General features: G+C 41.9%; 3 protein-coding genes across 6 annotated transcripts in view; 1 reads left to right on the forward strand and 2 right to left on the reverse strand.

Annotated features, from left to right (window-relative positions):
* The first annotated feature begins 56 nt into the window (after positions 1-56).
* On the forward strand, positions 57-2815 carry rpp38 (ribonuclease P/MRP 38 subunit). Of its 2 annotated transcripts, none has more exons than XM_018686136.2 (2): positions 57-205; positions 1069-2815. In XM_018686136.2, the coding sequence occupies exon 2, from the start codon at positions 1076-1078 to the stop codon at positions 1898-1900; it is 825 nt and encodes a 274-aa protein (XP_018541652.1). In that variant the 5' UTR covers positions 57-205; positions 1069-1075; the 3' UTR covers positions 1901-2815. The 2 variants fall into 2 exon arrangements, with proteins under 2 accessions (XP_018541652.1, XP_018541653.1); XM_018686137.2 differs by having other exon boundaries at positions 60-205; positions 1074-2815.
* On the reverse strand, positions 2646-11107 carry nmt2 (N-myristoyltransferase 2). 2 transcript variants are annotated; one of them, XM_018686135.2, is made up of 12 exons: positions 10889-11104; positions 10308-10425; positions 9037-9178; positions 8240-8358; positions 8061-8152; positions 7831-7947; positions 7558-7728; positions 7338-7446; positions 7063-7233; positions 6798-6965; positions 6500-6637; positions 2646-5535 (listed from the first exon to the last, which is right to left on the reverse strand). In XM_018686135.2, exons 1-12 carry the CDS (start codon positions 10999-11001, stop codon positions 5515-5517), a joined length of 1479 nt encoding a protein of 492 aa, XP_018541651.1. In that variant the 5' UTR covers positions 11002-11104; the 3' UTR covers positions 2646-5514. The 2 variants fall into 2 exon arrangements, with proteins under 2 accessions (XP_018541651.1, XP_050931890.1); XM_051075933.1 differs by having other exon boundaries at positions 7338-7728; positions 10889-11107.
* A 1054-nt stretch (positions 11108-12161) lies between these two features.
* fam171a1 (family with sequence similarity 171 member A1) overlaps positions 12162-20539 on the reverse strand; it is a 31486-nt gene continuing 23108 nt past the window's right edge. Inside the window, exons 7-10 of one of the 2 annotated variants that reach the window (XM_018686162.2) lie at positions 17757-17873; positions 17443-17557; positions 16641-16758; positions 12162-16239 (exon numbers count right to left, since the gene is read on the reverse strand). In XM_018686162.2, the coding sequence (XP_018541678.1) occupies positions 14686-16239; positions 16641-16758; positions 17443-17557; positions 17757-17873 (1904 nt within the window). In that variant the 3' untranslated portion in view covers positions 12162-14685. Of the gene's footprint in view, positions 16246-16640; positions 16759-17442; positions 17558-17756; positions 17874-20539 lie in introns of both variants that reach the window. The other variant, XM_018686161.2, reaches the window with a different exon arrangement.

The following is a 20539-nucleotide window of genomic DNA, read 5'->3' on the forward strand; positions in this document are numbered from 1 at the left end:
TGTTTTATACAGTGTGTACATGAATGTACTACTGCCCCTTGAACGCTGATTGGCGCTGTTGGTGATTTTAAATAAAGTTATTTGGATTCAAACAACATGGCGGCTTGCTGTGGTCTGCCCATGCTGCTGGACTGAGGATGTGAAAGCAGCAGTAAATTTAGAAAAAGAAAAGAAAGAAAAAGGGATTCTCTGCGTTAACAATCAGGTAAAGTTGCGTTCAGTGTCACTGGTGTTTGTCATGTATGTTGTTGACTGTCTGTCTGTTGACGCAGGTCTGAACACTGGATGGAAACATCAACAGCTACACGAAATGTTATTCGATTATTGATCAGCAGTGATCAAAGAAGTAATCAGATCTAGCTCACAACACCACAGTGTTGACACTATGCTACAATTCAAGTCAGACATTCAGGGTTTTGTGGAAGTTAAAGTGTTGCAGCGGGTAAAGAGGCTAATTCTTATCTTAATCTATAATAATACTTCATAATTTGTCGATTATCTGAATCTGCAAAATAACTAGTAACTAATGTAATGGAGTAGTGGAGTAAAACGTGTAATGTTTCCCTCTGAAAAGTAATGTGGCAGAAATGAAGGTGCTGAATCACAAATATAACTCTAACAGTCTTCTTATTAAAGCCTGAATGATACACAGGATTATTGAGGCCAGCGTTAATATCTGTATTTGAGAGCAATTAGTTTTGTAACATGAAATCGTAACAAACAACATTTTTTGCTAAAGATTCCTTACATTCAGTTATTAAATATTTGCTACTAAGGAACTATATATATAATTTTCTATGTGTTTTAATGAGTTTAATTATTCTGTCACAGTTTGAATGCCTTTTAATGTTTAAGTACTATTCATTGTTATTACTACATGTGTTTAGTAGAACATTTTTATAGTTGAAAAATGAACCTGTTAGTGCTCTCTGGAGGATAAATTATGTGATGGAGACAAAATGATCTTAAAGCTAACCTGTGAAATTTCTGTTTTTTTTCTAAAATGTATTGTAACTATTGGTTGTCCTACCTCTTGTTTTTTTTTTTTTTTTGGTGGGGGGGGTTCAGAGCAGGCATGGCCACTCCAGGGAAGCCAACTAAAAAGGAATTGAAAAAACACATTCCAACTAAAACCTCCTTCGTCTCACCCTTGACCCCAACATGGAGACCTCTCCCCCAACAGGACATGCACTTCATCCTGAAAACTCTGAAGGACAAACTGATCTCTGTGGGTCTTGAGAAAAAAGAAGTGAAAGTGTTTCGCCCGTGGAAGAAAAAGAAAGACCAGAAACCTCCTGCCGCCCCATCAGAACCAGCTGTTCCCCAGGTGCAGGATTCTCCCCAGAACGGCTGGACAGTTGTGGCGGCCAGGCGGCAGCTGGCCATCGGCATCAACGAGGTCACCAAGGCTCTGGAGAGAAACGAGCTCAAACTGGTGCTGGTGTGTAAGTCTGTCAAACCCAAACACATGACGAGTCACCTGATAGCTCTGAGTGTGATGAGAGGCGTGCCGGCCTGCCAGGTGCCTCGCCTGAACCAGAACCTGTCTGAGCCGCTGGGACTGAAAAGTGTCCTCGCGCTGGGATTCAGGCGCTGCGCCTCCACAGACGAGGAGGTCTTCACTGACACCGTTGACGCCATTAAACCCAGAGTGCCCTCACTGGATGTTGCATGGCTACCAGGTGCAGCCCCCACAGTAACACCCGAGGACCCTGCTCACATGGAGGTGGAGGTGGAGGAGGAGGAGGAGGCTGGAGAGAAGAGAGGCCAGAAAAGGAAACTGGAGAGTGAATCAAAGGAGATTACAGAGTCTTCCTCCTCCTGCTCTCTGCAGCCTCTCAAAGTGAAGAAAGTGGTCACTAATCCTGCAAGGAAAGCAAAAAAGAAGGTTAAGACGTAGCCTGTCACATTAGAGAGGAACTCTGCCTAGATATTTAAAGGACCATTCTTATGTTTTTGCATGTTTTAGCTAAGTGGGTCCCAATGTTTTTGGCTTGAGACCACTTTGAGACAAGGTGCACTGGTGATGACAGTGTGGATTTGGATGATTTGGAGGAATTTTTAGACGCCTGAAGAGGCATATCATATTGTGATGTTTCAGATTCATCTTGGGAACTCTCCTGACTCCAGTGTTTGTGTTTCTGATATTTCAAGCAGCCATGCAACTCAGTTGGCTGACTTGTTTGAGATAGACAGTCCATTACAGCAAATTAGAGCTGAAACTTCTTTGTCATATTTGAGAGGCTACTGAATATTTTTAGGTTTTGGACTGATGGCTGTACAAAACAAGCTATTTGAAAATGTCTAAATGGGCTTTGAGGAGTATCGGTTGGCATCTTCAGTTGTGGTATCATTGCATGGTTCAGTTGACTGACATGCAAAGTTACCAATGCATTACTACAGGAAAAATATGAATTTAATTTAGCCAAAATAGTTAAACTTCGTAAGGACCATGTATGATTTTATTAATTTAGTTTATTATTTATCAAAATATGATGTCATTGGCCAGACACAGGCATAACACTGGACTTTTACATCTATGTTGTTGTGTCTAAGATGATTTTTGGTAAATGTGACATGAGTTGAAACAAACATTCCTGATCCAGTTTGTAATGAACACACCGTTAAGAAGAAGTGCATCACTCTTGTTCCTTTTTAAAGTGAGTTTATTCAATCAAACATCCATGCTGGTATAGCTGACGTGTGTGTTGAAACAGATTGTTATTTGCATGGGGTCATGTCTAAATGATGCTGGTACAAGTTCTTCAGCTTTTTCACAGCTTACAATGGATCTGAATAAAAATATTGTTCTTCAGTTAGAGAAAGCTGTATGTCATTTCAAAAGTACACCCCCAATCACCCCATCCCAAATTCTTAAAAAAAAAAAAAAATTTAAATAAGGCAGGTACTTCGGGTTGAGTTCTCACTAAAGGGTGTGGCTAGTAACATTGACGCTAAAATCAACACGGCAGCAGAACTGACATGCTCATAAAGTTCTTTCAAACAGCTGCAGGCAACACATCTGTGACAACCAGCATCCATGAGGCACACCATTGACTCAGTAACCCATGTTCAGTGTAAAAGTAATCCTGGTAACATCTGTCCATGTGAATGTAACTCATTCAACCTCTCAATGGTTAAAAAAAAAAAAAAAAACATCTTTGAACCCTGAAGCACTGACTGTCCATTGGTTGTTCTTTTTCTTGCTAATCTATAAAGGGATGAGAAGGAAATTACATCACATACAGAAAAATCAGCGACAAATATGGCAGCAGCCTTTACCTCTTTAAAAGTTATGCAGAGCCATGTGAAGAGGAACGTCGAACATAAAGTAACAAACTCAGAGCAAAAAGACCATTAAAAACATTTCGACCCTTTTGAGTAAACAACTGCAGAACAAGTGGTCTGACAAGAGTTTTTCATCAAAGATCCTCCTCCTGCTAAGGGAACTGCCAAATACTCCAAACCCTCAAAAATCTGTTTTTGAAGTCGCCTATTTAAGAATTTTTCTTAAGGGAAATAGTGGAAAGAAAAAGGATAAGAATTATGTCTTAAGACATTTTGCAAAGTACAGTTATAAATATCAGAACAGTTTCACGCATTTAGCTGCACAATACACTAAAAAAATAACCTACAGTATATTTTTCAGACACACAAAATACAGTACCATTAAAAAACAAATTGAGAGAAGTCAATAAAAACAGACCTGGAAAAACAGGAAAAGCTCACATTTCAAACTGATGCGGTTACTGATACAGGCTTTTGTTGATTCAGCCACTGTACTCTGCATGCTGCTGTAAATGACTCCTTCACACCCTTTGAGTGTTGTGCTCAATTTAATGGATTTATGTTTACCTACATATATGTCCAGAAATGCTTACAACCACAGTGTTGTACTTGTAGTTTTACAGGGACTGATTATTTTCTGCTTTGCAACAGGCTTTTTAAAGTTGTATGTGATTAATTCTCTGCAAGAGATATGAGTGGCAATGACTAAATAAACAAAAATGAGACTTAACTGAGGACATGTACCCTTTCAAAGCAGCTAAGCTATTTCTACATTATAAAACTGTCTCTAGACCATTTTTGAAAACATTTTATTACAAAAAGAAAGTCAGATTCACTTGGCTCTGGTTTAATTGGTGTTTTTGTGTGTGTGTGTGTGTTTCCTGGCCTTTGGTGCATTAACTCTCACATCCCTGCTTGCTTACTTAATTTAGCTATGGTTACTTTTCCCCTCTTATTCAACAGCCTTGTTAACTCGACAGCACACCACTGACATGCATTTAACTGTACACCGTGTTTGTTATTACAAAAATCTACAGAAGCATAGATTGATATAACCAATTTCAACCAACCGGCCGTCTCTAGAAACAGGTTTATAACATGAAAACAGTTCCTTTGTAAAAAATAAAAAAAAAACAATCAAACAAAAATTAAAAAACAGGTTGTACACTATGTACCACAACCCATCCGTTTTGAAATCTGGGCTAACTGACCCTTTTAAGGACCCTTTTGCTAAATTGTGCTTCATTGATGCAATACATTCTTCATCAAAAACCACTTGAACCCACACTGTCTGAACAAACTCAGTGACACCTACACTACTTATGAGGAAAATACTTTGGATCAGCCCTCCCAAACCCCAAACTCACACTACAGGAATAAATATGATCTGGCTTTAAATATACAGGTAACTATATTTTTAACAAAAAAACATGGATATCAATGCACCAGTTGGATGAGTCCTTCCTGTTTGCGTGTGTGTATTATTTGACAGTGTTTGTGTTTATACATGTGAAAATGTTTTGTTGTTGATTAAAAGACAGGATATTTTTTTCTAGAATGCTAGAGGGAAAAAAAAAAAAAGATTTTTCCTTTTATATATCAGCTAAGAAACACCTTGTCAGCATTTCTAATTCTACTGAGGCCCAGAAACAGCCAGCAGAGACACTTCAGAATACGATGATATGAGAACAGATGGGAATAATAATTAATCCCTTGCAGTGGGGATACAGTAACTAATCGTTTGGACAGGATGAACAAAATTAGATAAGTTGCTAATTATATCTGGACATGTTTACTTGCTGATTATCATTTACATATTTCCATGTGGGTAAAATTAAATGACACGCCCGTCCCTTGTAACAAAGTGTCTGCTGAGGAAGAGCTAAACAAAATTCACAAATGTCAAGGCATCCTCTTGAATGTCAAATGGTGTGTTTTAAATGTGAGTGTTCATGTCAGGAGCATTGTACTGTATGAGTATCTCAGGCATAGCATGACTTCACATTCAGGATGTTGATGATTTAAGAGTTTTCACCTCCAGGTGAACTGAGAATGTTCTTGATGAAACAAGTGCCGGGTGAACCACCTCCCGGTCACCAGGTTGGTTTTACTGTTGCAAGTTCTCATTGTCTAGCTTGGGCTACCTGTATGTCCAGGTAAGGAATAGCCAGAGGTCGCTGAAAACCTCTCGATCAGTATTTTGTGTAGCAGCTGTGGAGAGACCTGCTACTGAAGGACGAGGCCAACCTGAAACACAAAAGGTTCACCTGTTACACCAGCTGATCCTGAAGATCAAACTAGTTAATGATGCGAGTGTTTACACTGGACCACACAAAGTAACTAAGACAGCAGTCGCTACTAAATATTTAAACAAACTATTTGCCTGCCAGATTTAACTGTTATGTACTTATCTAGTTCAGTGAACCAATTCATAATTAAATGAAAGAACTGACATTATTTTGCAAATAATTTTAACTGGGAAGACTTTAAATTAACAAAATACAATATACCTCAAATTTCAAAACATCATGCCAATATAATAATGAACTAAATAACCAAATTCTGTTGGTTAGGTTAGCTTGTGTACAGCATATAAATGAAACAAAGCCATGCCTATAAAAATGTTATTTTTGAATGTTTAATTACAACTCATGATGCGACAGTAACTTCCTGGCAGTGGATTTACACATTACTACAGTCTTCACTTGACTCAGAGACATTTCTTAAGTTTTAATGTTGCAACCTGATTTTAGTAAATAACTGGTTCGAAATCAGCTTGTAGTTCCTGAGAACTAGAAGAGAGATTTAAACCAAAAACTTTGTGAGATATTTACAGATAGCTGGTGCATCCCAATCCAAATAAGTACGAACTACTACAAATGCAGCAAGAATTATAAATATACACTGCTGCTTATATATTACTGCTAAATCAATTCCCCTCAAATAGTCTGTGTATAAAGCCTTTGAGGCCTGGAACTTAACCCTATTTTTATACAGTATTATTAATCCCCTTGAGTATGGCATTTCAGTCCACTTAATTTGACTGTGCAACATGCAAAGGCTGTGGCATAACAAGCAACAGCTTCATATAAAACTGAAATGTTGACTACAGACAACTTCCACTACTAATATTCACCTACAAAATAACCTTCATCTGACATTAATGGCTTTTAAAACCAGACTCTGAAGGACTATGACTGATGCTACTGACCTTATCGGGGTCCATAGGAGGACACTTCCAGTTGTAGAGGTAATACTGCAGGTTTCCATCTCCTATGCCAAACTTGAGCTTCTCCAGGAACACCTTATTCTCCATTAGATCCAAGGCGTTGAAGACATCAAAACCTTTCTGTTAAAAGCACAGATTAAGAAATCACAGACTGAATGTCATAATGAAATACACAGTAGAAAGAAAATAACCTAAAGATGACAAAGATAACAGCTGCTAAGACCAGTTTCATGTCTTGGTAGGAATGTATGTGTTTCACAACAGTAGAGAGAAACATTACCAGTTTAGCCAGGATCAGTGCATCATTCATTAAGTCCAGTAGCGGGGTTTGTGTATGAACATTGTAAAAAGAGTAAGCGGCCTTCAGGCTCCTATGGAGAGGGTGATGCATCACAGTCGAGGGCAGAGTGTAGAAACTAGTGAAATCTGTCAGTACACCACCGGCACCCTGAGAAGAAAGAGAAAAACACAGCAGCTGTTTAAACAGACAGAAGAATCAACAGATGAACACTGAGTTAATTTGAGGATAAACTGATCCCCTGTACCTCTACTACATATGTGTCAATTATGTTGTCCTGTGGCAAAAACCAGTGAGCCACCTCCTCTTCCCCCATAGAAGGTGCAAGCTGGAAACGTCTCAGGTATTTCTGTAGCAGCTCTGTGACCTGGCGGACATCACGCTTCTCCATCAGCCGCAAACCTGCAGTCTTGGTGCTCTGTACGAAGTGTGGAGAGTGAGAGAAAAAAAATCGATATAAGTTCCTGACATTTATAAGAATCGTAAAGATAGATCCCGGACTGACAGGTGGTGAGTGTTTACATCTGGTAATCTGTAGAGTTTCATGGTTCTTTGCAGGGTCATGTTTCTGCTCAGGTGGGAGAATTTAACTTCCACAAGCTTTCTGGGGTTCAAAGAACGATGCCAATACCTGAGCACAGGAAAGATAAATAAAAGAAACAGAGAAAAAAAAGTTAAGTAGTTAAGTGACTTTCTGACACTATGCTCTGTATGTTTCACGTCTGAATACTGCACAGTATACCTGCATGTGGACACAGGTTTAGGCAGCACCACTCCTGCTGTGTATACTGCCTGAAATATTCCTTCTAAGTTCACCCTCCGTGTGATCTCTCTGATTAGCACAGGAGCGACACGCTTTGAACGCAGCTTCTTATGGACACACAGGAAGTTGATTTCTACCATCCTCTTCAGCCTGGAGCAACAGAGAGAAACAAGATGCATTGTGTTTTTAGTGTAAAAAGATGGTTTCCGTGCACAGCGCTCCAAATGTATATGATCAGCTGTGGGCGCTCACGTGTCATAGATGCGTATATCCGCAGGGATGGCACTGATGAAGCCAACAAGCTTCTTGTTTGAGGACACTCTCACTCCACAATGCCACTGTGGTAACCAGCCAGGTGGACGCAGAGCCCTGAGAGGGGAAGGTGTGTTTACTCAGAGAGCAGACAGTTTAATACTGTATATATTTATATGTCTGTCTTTGGTGAGCAGGTGATTAGAGCAACATCAGAAATGACAGCTTACCATTTGAGAAAGCTTGGCGAATAATCAAATCTGAACATGTTATCATCGTCCTCCACATAGTTTTCATTTAACAATGTGTACAGCTCTTTCAGCTGAAAAAGACGCAGCCAGTTATTCATCTTGTGTGTCATTTCTGCAAAGTATATTCATTAAGTGTCTGAGACAAACACTGCACTCACTACATCTGCATTGCTGAGATCCAGAGTGTCCCACATAAAGCCTTGAGGTAAGGAATATGGCTCCTGTCTGATGTTTTCTTTGTCAGCTTCAATCGGCCCGTGACTCGTCACAACTTCATCTGCAAAAATAGCACAGGAGGATTTTTACCCAATCACAACTTTTCCAATGGACCTGTAAATTTGCCATTCCTCCATTTTGCTTAGATAGCAGTGATCCTGAGCCAACGCCGAACCAAAGCATCTTTTACAAAACAGACAAAACCACGGAACTGCTGACAGCCTCGCCCAGCATTTATTAATTCTGTCTCTGTTGGTGTCATGTGGACCAGGCTAGTTCATGGCACGGGCTCTCCTGCACAGACCAGACTCTTTGGCCAACTGTTGTCATGGTAACGGCTCAATATAATGCCACTAAGCAGCATGCCCAGTGAGTATGCCTGGACCCCCACTGTACTTCACAGCTGACAGGTTTTTGGGACGCTGGCTTCAAGGAGCAAAGACTATGATGAGCTAAAGCCAGTAGATGGCACTGGTGCATAGAAACAGTGTTAAGGTTAATATACAACCCTCTGTAGACAGCTGAAATAGTATTGTTTGGGTTAGGGAAACAAATTTAACGCAATTTCTGTATATACCCATAGACTAAGCTTATGATTAATAATCACTGATCCATTAAAGAGCTAATAAGGTAGCAAATGAATGTCTTTCCTTAATAAAAGCTTTATCTAAACATTATTTTTTCAGCACATTTCAAATAAATTCAAGTATTGACTAAACAATGCCCTTGCGGTACTTACTTAGCTTCGGCACAGGCTGAGTGTCCCAGAACTGGTACTTGTGCTTGGCTGCCTCGTCGATGCTCTTAGCAGGACCCTGGCAGGACAGCAGCTCCATGGCTCTTTGGATGTCCTGCAGCTTCTGTATGGGCAAGCCAGGGTTCTGCTTGTAGAAACAGAGGCACATACACATGAGAAAAATTACAGTAAGGGGTCCTTGGCTTAAAACAACACAAATGAACCTCTGCTCTGAGTGTGTGACATGACATGCAGCGACATGTGAGACACACAGACTGTGTGTAAGAATCATCTGGCCATAAAAGGAATGTCAGACATCATTAAAATATGGCCAGACACAAATAACAGAGGGTGTGTGTGGGATTTATACCATCTTAAAACAAAAACTTCTCACCCAGCACCCATGTTCACAACGTCCCTGTTTAACACAGTTATTGTGAGTATGTCTACATGCACGTTATTCAGACCATGATATTCACACCTACACTGAGAAACACAGTTGTTCATGTCCTTGTATAAATGTTTCTAATAATATCCAAGTTTTGTGTGTCTGCATCTTTGATTTTTTTCAGTCTCTCAGTCACTCTGTGTCATCTACTAGACCATTTACCACTCTGCTTCGTTTGCCTTCATTATATTAGCAGCGATTAAAGATGGGAGCAACAACTTAAAGTTATCCTTCAGTCAGACTTCTCACACTCACATTTCAGTGTGCAGATCACCATTACATAGCTTATAGACATAGTTTTTTTTTTTAATGTTTGTTTGTCTGTTTTGCTGAGTAACTACTTAAGGTAATTCAAGCTGAGGGAGCACCTGCCCATGTGATAGACAGTATTGGTGTTTCTCAAAACTGGGATATGGTTTCATCCTGGTCTTTAAAATGGGGACATAATGTTTGTACATGTGTAAAAGCATAACGAGGATAGAAATGTCTTTGGAAATGTGCTCTGTGTTTTGTGGCTGCTTTGATTAGTAGCCACTATCATTATAAGCCATTATAGCCTTGTATGTCTAAGGTTATTGTAAGCCATTAGCAGGGTTAGGGTTAGTGTGACCCTTATTTACCCATTCACAGTGATGGCAAACAGACTTTTTGGGGGTTGTTGTTTATGTGCTTCAGGACTATTAGAATGCTTTTCTCCTCACCAACTAGTATTCAGCTTACTATCAGCCTGGCAAGTGACTCCACCAGGTCAGTGGGTTATGGTTTTGGATTTTAGCCCCTGTCCTGAGAGTTCTGTGTGCATATTTCAGCTGGATCATCATCGCACCTTGATCTCCTGAGAGTCAGAGGCAGAGTCAGACTTGGCTCCCCCCGAGCTTGGCTTCTCTTTCTTCCTCTTCTGCTTCTTCTTCTTCCTCTTGGCCCCCAAATCTCCCCCTGGACTCCTACAGATATGAAGACAAACGCACGGGACATCGTTGAACGGAGGCTGACTTTGTTTTGACTCCTACCACACACACACCCAAAGCAGCAGAGCTAACGTTAGCTACCATAGCAACGAATGACAGCTGAGCTAACCTAACGTTAGCCAGCTAACAGTTCGTGTTAACGGTCGGCTGTCATCATGTCATTCAGCCAGGACGCTAGCTGTATTCCTACGTTAAAGCACACATGGTTAAAAACACCAAAATAACAATGCCGTGAAGGTTACAAATCAACACTCCTCCTAGCTTGAAATGACGGCCTTGTGGCGAAAAGCCTGGCTGTGTTTGTGTCGGCTAACGTTGGCTAACTGCGCTAGCCATCCCCGACCGAGCACACACACATATAAACAGGGAGCGCACAAACAGGCTCCCTGAAATAACGTTACTGCGTTTCCCCAGCCGGACCGGACAGGCCAATCCTCACCCCTGCATATGCTCATTCTCCTCTTCGTTGTCTCCGTCTATCCCGCAGGTATCCTGGTCGTCCAGCTCCAGGCTCTGCTGGCTGGCCGCGGATTCACTGTCCTCCGCCATCATAAAAATGTTTTTAAAAAAATAGTCAGCCGCCGTATGATAGAGATCACTGGCAACGGGCGAGAGATGAAAAAACAAAGAAAATGCCGAAGGAAACCGCACCGCCTAGAGGCCAATGGAGGGAGAACAGCCCCACTCCTACCTTACACTATGTAATACAGTAAAGTGGTACCCATGGTTCTCTAATTTTAGGACAAAAGAGCCCTCACTGCTAAAAGTATTAACTATTTGTGCTCAAATTTGCTGTATTTTGCACTGCCCTCTAGCATGGATGGATTAGGCATGAATAGGCCTCTGGGCACAAACATGTAGAAGACATCATTCACAGGACACATCATTTGTAGTCACTTTGTGTCTCCATGTGGTCCCTTTTGTGTCTGCAGACATCTTGCATCTCTTTCTTGTTGGTTTTTTTTGTCTCATGGTTGTTTTGTGTCTCTCTTTGTAGAGGCTCTGGCTCAGGGCCTGCTGATCCTTTGGGCTCCTGGGCCTGTGCCGTGTAGGCCCGTTCAGTAATCCATCCATGCTTTCCAGCCTCTGCATTGCATTGTGTATGGACACTGTTGCCTCCGAGTTCCCATTAAGCGCAGTGCACACAGCAGCACACAACAGCACACAGCAGACCATGCCAGGTAATACTACCTGGCCTCAGGTTTTCTGTGTGTCACCTAGTGGTAATTTGATTAAGCATAACTTTAAACACTTCAATGATCACTGTGCTTCCATGCTATGAAGTACAAACACAATAATCACAAAACACTGGACCCCAGCAGTAATGAAGTGCAACATAACTGACTTAAACAAGATAGAAACTACTTCAGGAGGGCATCTCATTTATATAGAATGTTTAGTTTTTGGCTTTAAACACAGATGGGCAGTTTAAATAATATTTTGGCAAGCAGATTTTCCATTAATAACACTTTTCTCTATTTATAATATCATTTAAAAGCACATTTGTTAAGGTATTTGGACAAAAATACCACCAGTATTAAAGTCCTGACAATCTTCTCTTAGGAGGGATCTGTCATTATAAAAAAGGAGTCTATGGTTGAATGTGAACCTATTAATGACCTAATATGAAAACCTGGACACTCTAAGGCTGTAAATTACGTCTTACGTATCTGTTCAAGTATATAAACACAGACACACATACACACAAATCCTTCCAGTTTGGCTGTTTATTCAGAATAATAGGCTTCAAATATAATGCAAGCAACCAATTTACACACTCAGGATGCTGTAATGCAACTCCACCCCCAAAGTGGAAGTTGCTGTGGGATACTAATAGAGAAGAGGCCATTCACAACAACAACTCACACAACATTTTGACCAAGTAGAGGAAAGGAAAGAACTATACACTCTCTGTAATATGATTGCTACGACTATATAATCCTTGAGTGGATGTATGTGATTATTTCTCAGCAAACTCAAGTTGACACACACTCTGACAACACAAACTCAACAGCCAGCAGCATCACAGACGGACACTGCCACAGCCCAGGTGCACATAAACCATTTGAGACAAACATTCACCCTCCAGAAAACACAAAAACAAAGAAAATGCACTGAAATGACCTGCAGTTTAGCTTTGCGTACAATCGCACTTAGCTTTATGTGTCCTGTGCTACACTGAACACTTCTGCAAACTCCTTAACTGCTTACTCTAGGAAAGATTTTTTTATTTGTTGATTGCTGTAGAGGATTTTTACAATTGCAGCAGCTGGTAGACATTTTCTGAGATGTCTGCAGTGTAGCTTGTAGTGCTGAGGAAAGTTTACTGCATGCTTTCTTTCACAAGTGGGAGAGAAAGGGAGGGCTGAGGTAGAGGAGGAAAGCTGAAGGCAAAAGAAGGTGAGAAATAAATAAGGTAATCTGTTCCACAACTTGTTGTGAAGTCAGGTTGTTCAAAGGCACTTGGAACATCAGGAAATGGTAGAAATTAAGGTGAAACAGCAAGCAAAAACAGTTTGGTTTCACGTCAAATGTATGTACTAGTATGTGTGTTTGTTTTCATAACTCTAACAATAAGGCAGGTGAAGAAGACAAGCCCTTAACATATTTGAAGATAAAACAAAAATAGCCTATTTTTGGATAAAATACTTCATGTTGGCAATTAAAATCATAGTGATTAAAATTACAAAAAAAAGGCATCTCAAGCAGACGTATAAAAGTGATGCATAGCCTTCAGAGCAAAAAATATGCCAGTCAGTGGTTCAACAATTACAAAACCCTTCATATTATTACACCTCACAATTATTTTGGGTAGAACTACAGTCTTGTAGTGGTATTATATCCTAACCCACCAGCATAGTGGTGTGTCACATTATCTAATCACGCCGTCGAGCGGATAGTGGTTTCATCTCCTCAGTGCCTGTGGAGTTCATGTAAACACCCATACACCTTTGTGAAGAGCTAGATTAAATTCTAGCAACATACCATCAAAACCATTCAAAGTACAGGATTTACACATTTATATCAGGGGGTGATTGTTGTGCAGGTGCACAACCCGCTGGTCTCACTAAACCTAGGAACACATCAAAAGACTTTTAATTTCCAAACTGAGTGAAAAGCTGCACCACAATCTTCAAAATCAGAGTGGCTAAATCGCTTTCAATGAGTGTGGTGTGTTCCCAGCTTTTGTCAGTGGACTGAGGCCAATATGGCTCAAGGAAAGAAAAAAAAAAAAGGTTCCTGTAGTCTTTCATTTGTGAGAACCACCTATCATCTGTTTCCACTAGTTCATTTACACTTACAAGGCTATTTATAAAAAGGCATATATTTGTTGTGCATAAAATATTCTCATTTCTTGCCACCAAAGTCTATTTTAGGCGTTGTGTACATCATGTGCCTGATGAGTGGTCTGTTTATGTAGTGTGTCGTGAAGATGACAAAGTGGACAGTGGTCATTTTATGAAGGGAAGCTGGAAGTTCATGAAGGATTTGAGTCATCCCTTCACATTCGGGACTGTAAGGGATCCCAGTGCTGAAATATTTTCTCAGTGCTTTATTAAGAACAAAGGGCTTCAATTTAAATTCTCATATCCTTCACGCTATGGTCTGAGCAGAGGGGGAGTCGTGATTAAAGGATAGGTTCACAGTTTTTAAGTCTATCTCAAAAACAAACAGACATGCTCATATGTACAATTAAACAGTTTCTCCTGTTCATACCGGCCACAAAGAGACTCCCCTCCTAATTTCCGAATAAGAGATGGGGGACAAAATCCACAGTCCTTGCAAAACTTTATTCTAAAGTTCAGCTGAAGCTAATATGAGTTTTCAGCTGTCTTGAGTTAGACACACCAAGTGAGTCAAAATCAGACATATGACAACTGCAACATGAAGCATCTTTTTGTGGTTTCTATGCAGGTTTGTAGACATTGATTTGTGATGGATGTCAGACATAATGATATTGGAAACTGTACGTAATACTGAGTGTAAATTTTTTTTTGAGATTTCCTATTGAGAATAATAAAGTACTGAACTTAAAAATCAGTCTTTGCACAGAGCGAGGAGCAGGGTCTGTTCTCCATCGTTTATATTGAAAATGTTTTCAGAGGAGAGTTCTACAGGGGCAGTATGGACAAGAGGAACAATTACAATGACAAAAAACATTTTCAGTGTACATATGAGACTGTGAGTACTCTATTAAAAAATATGAACCTATCCTTTATGAGGGCCATCTCTGGATCATTTCAGGTTGAAGGCCAGCAGGGGTCGCTCCTCTCTCCTCTGCCAGGGACTCTTCTTCTCCTCCTCTCCGTCTTCATGTGCTGCATCATCCTCTGGGGAGACGGACAGCAGCGCATGATCAGTCCTGAAAGTCACTCCCTCTGGTGTCGGCAGGGGAGGAGGAGAAGCAGGCGATGAGGAGGAAAGTGAGGGGGGTTCCTCTTTTATCTGTACCCCCTCTACTCTTTTCCCCTCTGCGTTCCCCTGCCCCTGACCCTCTGCTTGGTCTGACAGGATGGGTCCTGTTTTGCTGTCCTGAGGGCTGCACTTGGGTGTCTCCTCCTCGCTGCCTCCCCGATCCAGATCATCCACATACACCAGCTGAGTGTAGGACATGGCTGGTGACGTGCCCTTTGACCTGTCCTTCTCAATCTCTCTTTCCTCCCGCTCCACGTCTCTCCCCCTGCGCCCCACTCTCGGCTCATTTAGGTCCACGCCAGAGTCCAGACTGGCGTCGTTGCTGTTGCCGCGCCTCCCGCTGCTGCTGTTACCCTGCTGACCTCCTGCAGCTGGTGCGTTGCCTTGGCATCCCGCCCGCTGGAGGTCAATGTAGGAGTGGCGAATGTGAGCGTTGGAGCGTCCGTCCAGTGAGACAAACCAGGCTCGTGGGTGAGGGAGAGGCTTCCCTCCTCTGAGCTCCATTAACGTCTTTTCAGCCAATAAGGTGTCCTCACTGTTTATTTCCACTAGAGCAGTTTCCCCGAGAGCGGCAGGAATAGACAGAGACTCTGACAGGCCAAGCCCCTCTCCATCACCCTGCTTGCTGGGCCCTGGGGAGCAGTCTGTAGGGGTTTGCCCCAGGGGCTGCTGGGAATGTGAAGCATTGAGCTCAGCCTGGATGGTCTCCAGGTCACTCTGCTGGTCAGTCTGCAGCAGGAGGGCCTGACCAGACAGAGGGTGCTCTCCAGGCAGGCGCATATAGTGTGCTGGGATCACCAGTGTGGGGCGCACCCTCGGGTAGCCTTCTCCCCCACTCAGCAGGTCCACAGACCCACAGCAGAGGAGCTGGCCCGGCCGGGAGAGCGACGGGGGACTAGGGCGCTCCAGGTGGTCCACAGATCGGGACAGAAGGTAGTCAGGAGCCCTGCACTCACCTCCATCCCCTCTACTCGGGGAGTGAGGAGGAGAGGAAGGGGAGATGCAATCGACGATCCCAACGTTACTCAGCTGGTTAGCTGACAACTGGCCGTGATTGGCTGATGAAAGCGCATCTGAAATCTGGTTGCTGGATGAGCAGACAGAGGTGTATGATTGACGGTAGCCCCGGTCTGTTCCGGATGAAAGGGCGGCCTTTAATTGGAACGTTTCCACAGACTGCCGGTAGTCTCTGCTGCGAGGCGTCAGGTTGCCAAGAGATGAGCCGTGGTGGCTGTTGTTGCCGAGAGACGAGCGGCTGTGTTTGCCGTGATGGATTAGGCTGTGTTGACGCTGATTGTCTTGGTGCTCGTATGAGGAGGGCTTCAGCATCGGTGTGGTCATGTCAGGCTCAGTTGCTGTGGAAACAAGTTCCAGCTGCACCTTAGGAAAACACAATTAAGTGTAAGAAATTTTTTAACTTGTCTCACATAACGCAAAATATAACAGACTCACACCAAGGAAAGTCATTTAATCACAGAGAGAAAATACAGAGAGACAGTATCAACTTCTCATACAGCAGATTGAGAAATTCATCTGTGTTTTTTCTGCCAACCACAGGGTTGTGAAACACCAGAGTCCATACAGCACCTCCCTGGAATTGGGTGGGATTTTGTTTTGCTGCAGAAAACTTCAGCTAGACACATGCTAGCCAACATAAGAAGCTTGAACTAAGCCTACACTAGGTCTTAACTCTAAAAGCAAGTAAGAGCACTTCCTCTATTTGATATTTGCATTTCAGACAAGTAACCGAACTGTTCTGTGAATGTGAGACAGACCTCGTTGCTGATGAGGTTCAGGTGGGACATGGAGGTGGCCTGGTCCCTCTTACTGCTGTCCAGACCGGAGGACAGCGTGAGCTTGCGGTGAGACCCTCGAGGCTTCAAACAACGTCGCCTGTACGACACAGAAACACAGCAGAGGATATGATCCAATCAGAACGATCAGTTTGATTCCTACATAAACACTCTAAAAGAGTTTTTAAGTTTACATTGAAGTAACCTAAAATCTTACATTACACCATTTGTGCTGCAGCCAAGACTAACTTTTATTTCCGTGGGAGTGTTTATTTATTTGGTACTGATGTCACAAAAGAAGAACTGATGATATATAAGAAGAATGAGCGTAAGGCAGAGGAGGACAATGAACCTTTTAAATCTGATCATTATGTTAATGTTACCAGGGAAACAACAGTATCAGAGGTGGGGCCAGATGATCTTCTGTAGGTTCTGATGTACAGAATATTTTCTGATATGATGCTGAAGTGATGCAACAGCAGGTTGCTTGGCACGCAAATTGTTTTTGCAGAGATGAGAATAATTTAATCAAAACAAACCCAACGTAGTTACCGTTATACAAGAGCAATACTCCAGTTATTGCCATAACATGAGATACTGCCACCCTATAAAGTCTACAATAAAGCCTAACTACATTCATATGTTCCACACAACCAGTCATAAGAACTGACACATATTACTGTACAGTCCTGACACCGTCAGAATGGTCCATTTCCTCAATTTGAAGACAAATCTGGCAAATCTCTGACAGTCTTGAAGATGCAACACATCTCTGAAGACAAACCTGCAGTAGTACAACAAGAGACAGAGCAGGCAGAGCAGGATGAGAGCCATCCCTCCCAGTATGGCCAGAAGAAACACAGTGTGGTATGTGCTGATATCCTTTGCAACCACTGGACCTGTTGTTAAGACAAGAGGTGGAGAAAAAAAATTAGCAAATTCAGGAAATTGGCAGCAATTTTTTTTTTTAGTATTTATAAAGGTTATGACTACAGCTTTCTGCAAGACATTTTCTACAATACACACATCTTTTTCTTTCTTTTTTTTTTAAACAGCAAATACAGTATATGTAATCAGTGTCAAAAAGCTGTTTCTCACCTGAGTGTAGTGGGGACATGGCGGCCACCCAGTATCCCAGCTGAGGAGCAATGTAGGTCAGACTGAGCTGGTCACCCTCCCTCTGCACATGACCCCAACTGCTCTTTATCCAGGCGCCTGCACAAACACACACACGCACAATCACTGAGCCTGAAATCAAATTTCTGAACAATTACAGTGTATTAGAACCACCTTCTCAGTGTGCATTAGTGGCAAAGTCACAACCGACACGACCCGCGGCCACATCCCCCCTGACTCTCATTAACTCAGTAAAGACAAAGCAGCGTCCACTTAAATGCATTTAGATACGTGTCAAGTGCAAACTGTTTAGATTTAAAGCCAAACAATTTGATAATGTGACAGAAGTCAACTCCATTAGGAGAGTCTCTGCAGGGTGAATTCAATTTAAGACTTTAACACTATGCTATTATACAGGCCAAGTGAATATACTGCAACCAATTCAAAAATATCATAAGCAAGCAAACACATGACAGTATGTTAATTTAGTAGAAAAACCTTAACTCTTAACAACACAATTAATCAAATTAATGCAACACAGATATGGATAAACGGTTTAAATGGATGAAATGGTTCATTTATTTAATCATTTAAGTTAATTTGCTAGAATTGACAACTGCCCATTATGAGATGATGAGCCTCCCACCTTCACTGTTTGCTAAACCCAATCCCATATAGTTTATAATGTCTCCCAAAAGCCTGCAATAGTATACAAAAATAAGATATATATAACTGCCATTATTATCTACAGCAGGCAAGAGAAAATATTCAGGACTTTTAAGACCTCCTAAGGTCTTTTTGTTGTGTAAAAACTGAATTCAATGCTTTCTAAGACTTTAAAGACCTGATACACTGATTAATAGCTGGTAAACCACTGCATCAGGCTCCTGAATGTGACGGAGGAGAAAGTGTTTTGGCAGTACTAAAGTCACCCACAGGGAGGCAGCACGCTCAGTCAAATATCAGTGGGAGCCTATGAATAGGAGCACAATAGCAGCTCCGACCATGCCAGTACCAAAACCACAACAAAGCCAAAGGCACTGATTGAGTGGCTCACATTAAAACTGCTCCGAGAGGAAACCTTCAGTTGTGCCTTTACACTTCCCCTCCTCTCAGGGTCTCAGGGCCAGCATGGTGAGAGCTACTTTGTTCCTATGTTTATTTGCAGTTGTACAACACTTGAGTAGTCAGGAATCTGCAGAGATCTTCAGGAGGGAGGAAACAGGAAGGAGAGGATATTCACAGAAGAAAGACATATACATGAGAGGTGGTGAGAGGGGAAAAAATAAGGAAACAAAGGCAGACAAATGAGGAGGAATGGAGGGAGAGATAAGGGAAAAGGCACAAGAAACAAGCAGAGAGAAATGAGAGAAGCTGTGTGACTCAGCACCTCTCTCTCTCTCACACACACACACACATACAGACACACACACAGACACACACACACAGACACACACACTATGGCCTGTGCCCAGCCCTGCCCAGATTCACCCGGGTTCTGTCTGAGTCGTTTTCCACAGGGGAGTCCTCTCTCTGTGCGACTGACCCGTTTAATCGTGACACTTAATGACTCTGTTCCCACGCTTTCATACAATGCACCGCTGACAGACTGGCCACTGCTCAGACACACTGCAAACATTTATAATGTCAATACGGTCTGTATATTACTTCTGCTTCTCGTCCCATTTATGTAAAGTCAACACAGCTGATGGCATTTTGTTTTTTTTGTTCACTTTTCGACGGTTCTTTCCTTATTTACATCATCAAACTCCTCTCAGGGTGAAGGTGTGTCTGTTTATGAATAAAACATGCACACACATACACAAGCAGATAAATTTGAGCTGTCTGGATGTGACATCACTTCACCTCATGCTCACCTGACATCTAACAATACATGAGAGGTTGTCAGTTATACAAGAGAAACAGGTTTTGTGTGTGTGTGTGTGTGTGTGTGTGTGTGTCATCCATGTGCGCACTCTGTAAACAAAACTGACTTCTTTGTGAGGGAGCTTTTATCCTTAAAGTATTCCTCCAAAAGGCACCAGACAGATTTCAAAGTTCTGTCTTTGAGTGTATTTTTTTTATCCTCAGTTTAACACATAAACGACCACACACACATTCACACACACACACACACACACACACACACACACACACACACACACACACACACACACACACACACACACACACACGCATTTCACACACTTTACTGCTCAGTGAAGAAACTCAATCAGGAGCTGGGCCTTTCTGTTGTGTTACTTATTTGGTGGGTTGCTAAGGAACACAAGATGTAGCCCAGAGAGGGGTCCGGGGATGGCTTCTGTTGTGGAAATACTTGCTGCTACAGGCTGTGTGTAGGCTACAAGTGTGTGTGTGTGTGTGTGTGTGTGTGTGTGTGCATGTGTTAGTGCTCTTTCAGCTTTTATCAAAGCCCTTTTTATAAGCTCTGGATGTTGATACTTTGGGCACTTTAAAACTGAGCCCTGAAATCCTTAAAACCATTACAAGAGCAAAGATGGTCCAGATCTCAAAGATTGATTGACCGAATAAAAATGTTCCTTTCATAGCAGGAAGATTTTGAGGGTAGATTTAGAGGAGTGCTAGTCTCATTACACATGTTAGAGATAAAATGTGTTTAATGTAGAAGACATTAATGCCTGTGACATGTGGCCTGTTATTCTTGTTAATGTTCATGTCGTCTGACTCATCACATGTGGACTGCAGGGGTAGGCCCTCCCCTCAGCAACAACTGGTCTCTGCTT

The sequence above is a fragment of the Lates calcarifer genome, linkage group LG15 (genome assembly GCF_001640805.2).
Source record: "Lates calcarifer isolate ASB-BC8 linkage group LG15, TLL_Latcal_v3, whole genome shotgun sequence".
Taxonomy (NCBI): domain Eukaryota; kingdom Metazoa; phylum Chordata; class Actinopteri; family Centropomidae; genus Lates; species Lates calcarifer.

Bases quoted from the DNA above. Each gene is read 5' to 3' on its own strand.
- rpp38 (XM_018686136.2), top strand. From the start codon at position 1,076: ATGGCCACTCCAGGGAAGCCAACTAAAAAGGAATTGAAAAAACACATT.
- nmt2 (XM_051075933.1), bottom strand. From the start codon at position 11,001: ATGATGGCGGAGGACAGTGAATCCGCGGCCAGCCAGCAGAGCCTGGAG. The intron at 6,966-7,062 runs GTACAGGGGATC...CTTTCTTCTCAG, and splicing joins TTGACACATATGTAGTAGAG to GGTGCCGGTGGTGTACTGAC. The intron at 5,536-6,499 runs GTCAGTAGCATC...TTTGTGTTTCAG, and splicing joins CTCCTATGGACCCCGATAAG to GTTGGCCTCGTCCTTCAGTA.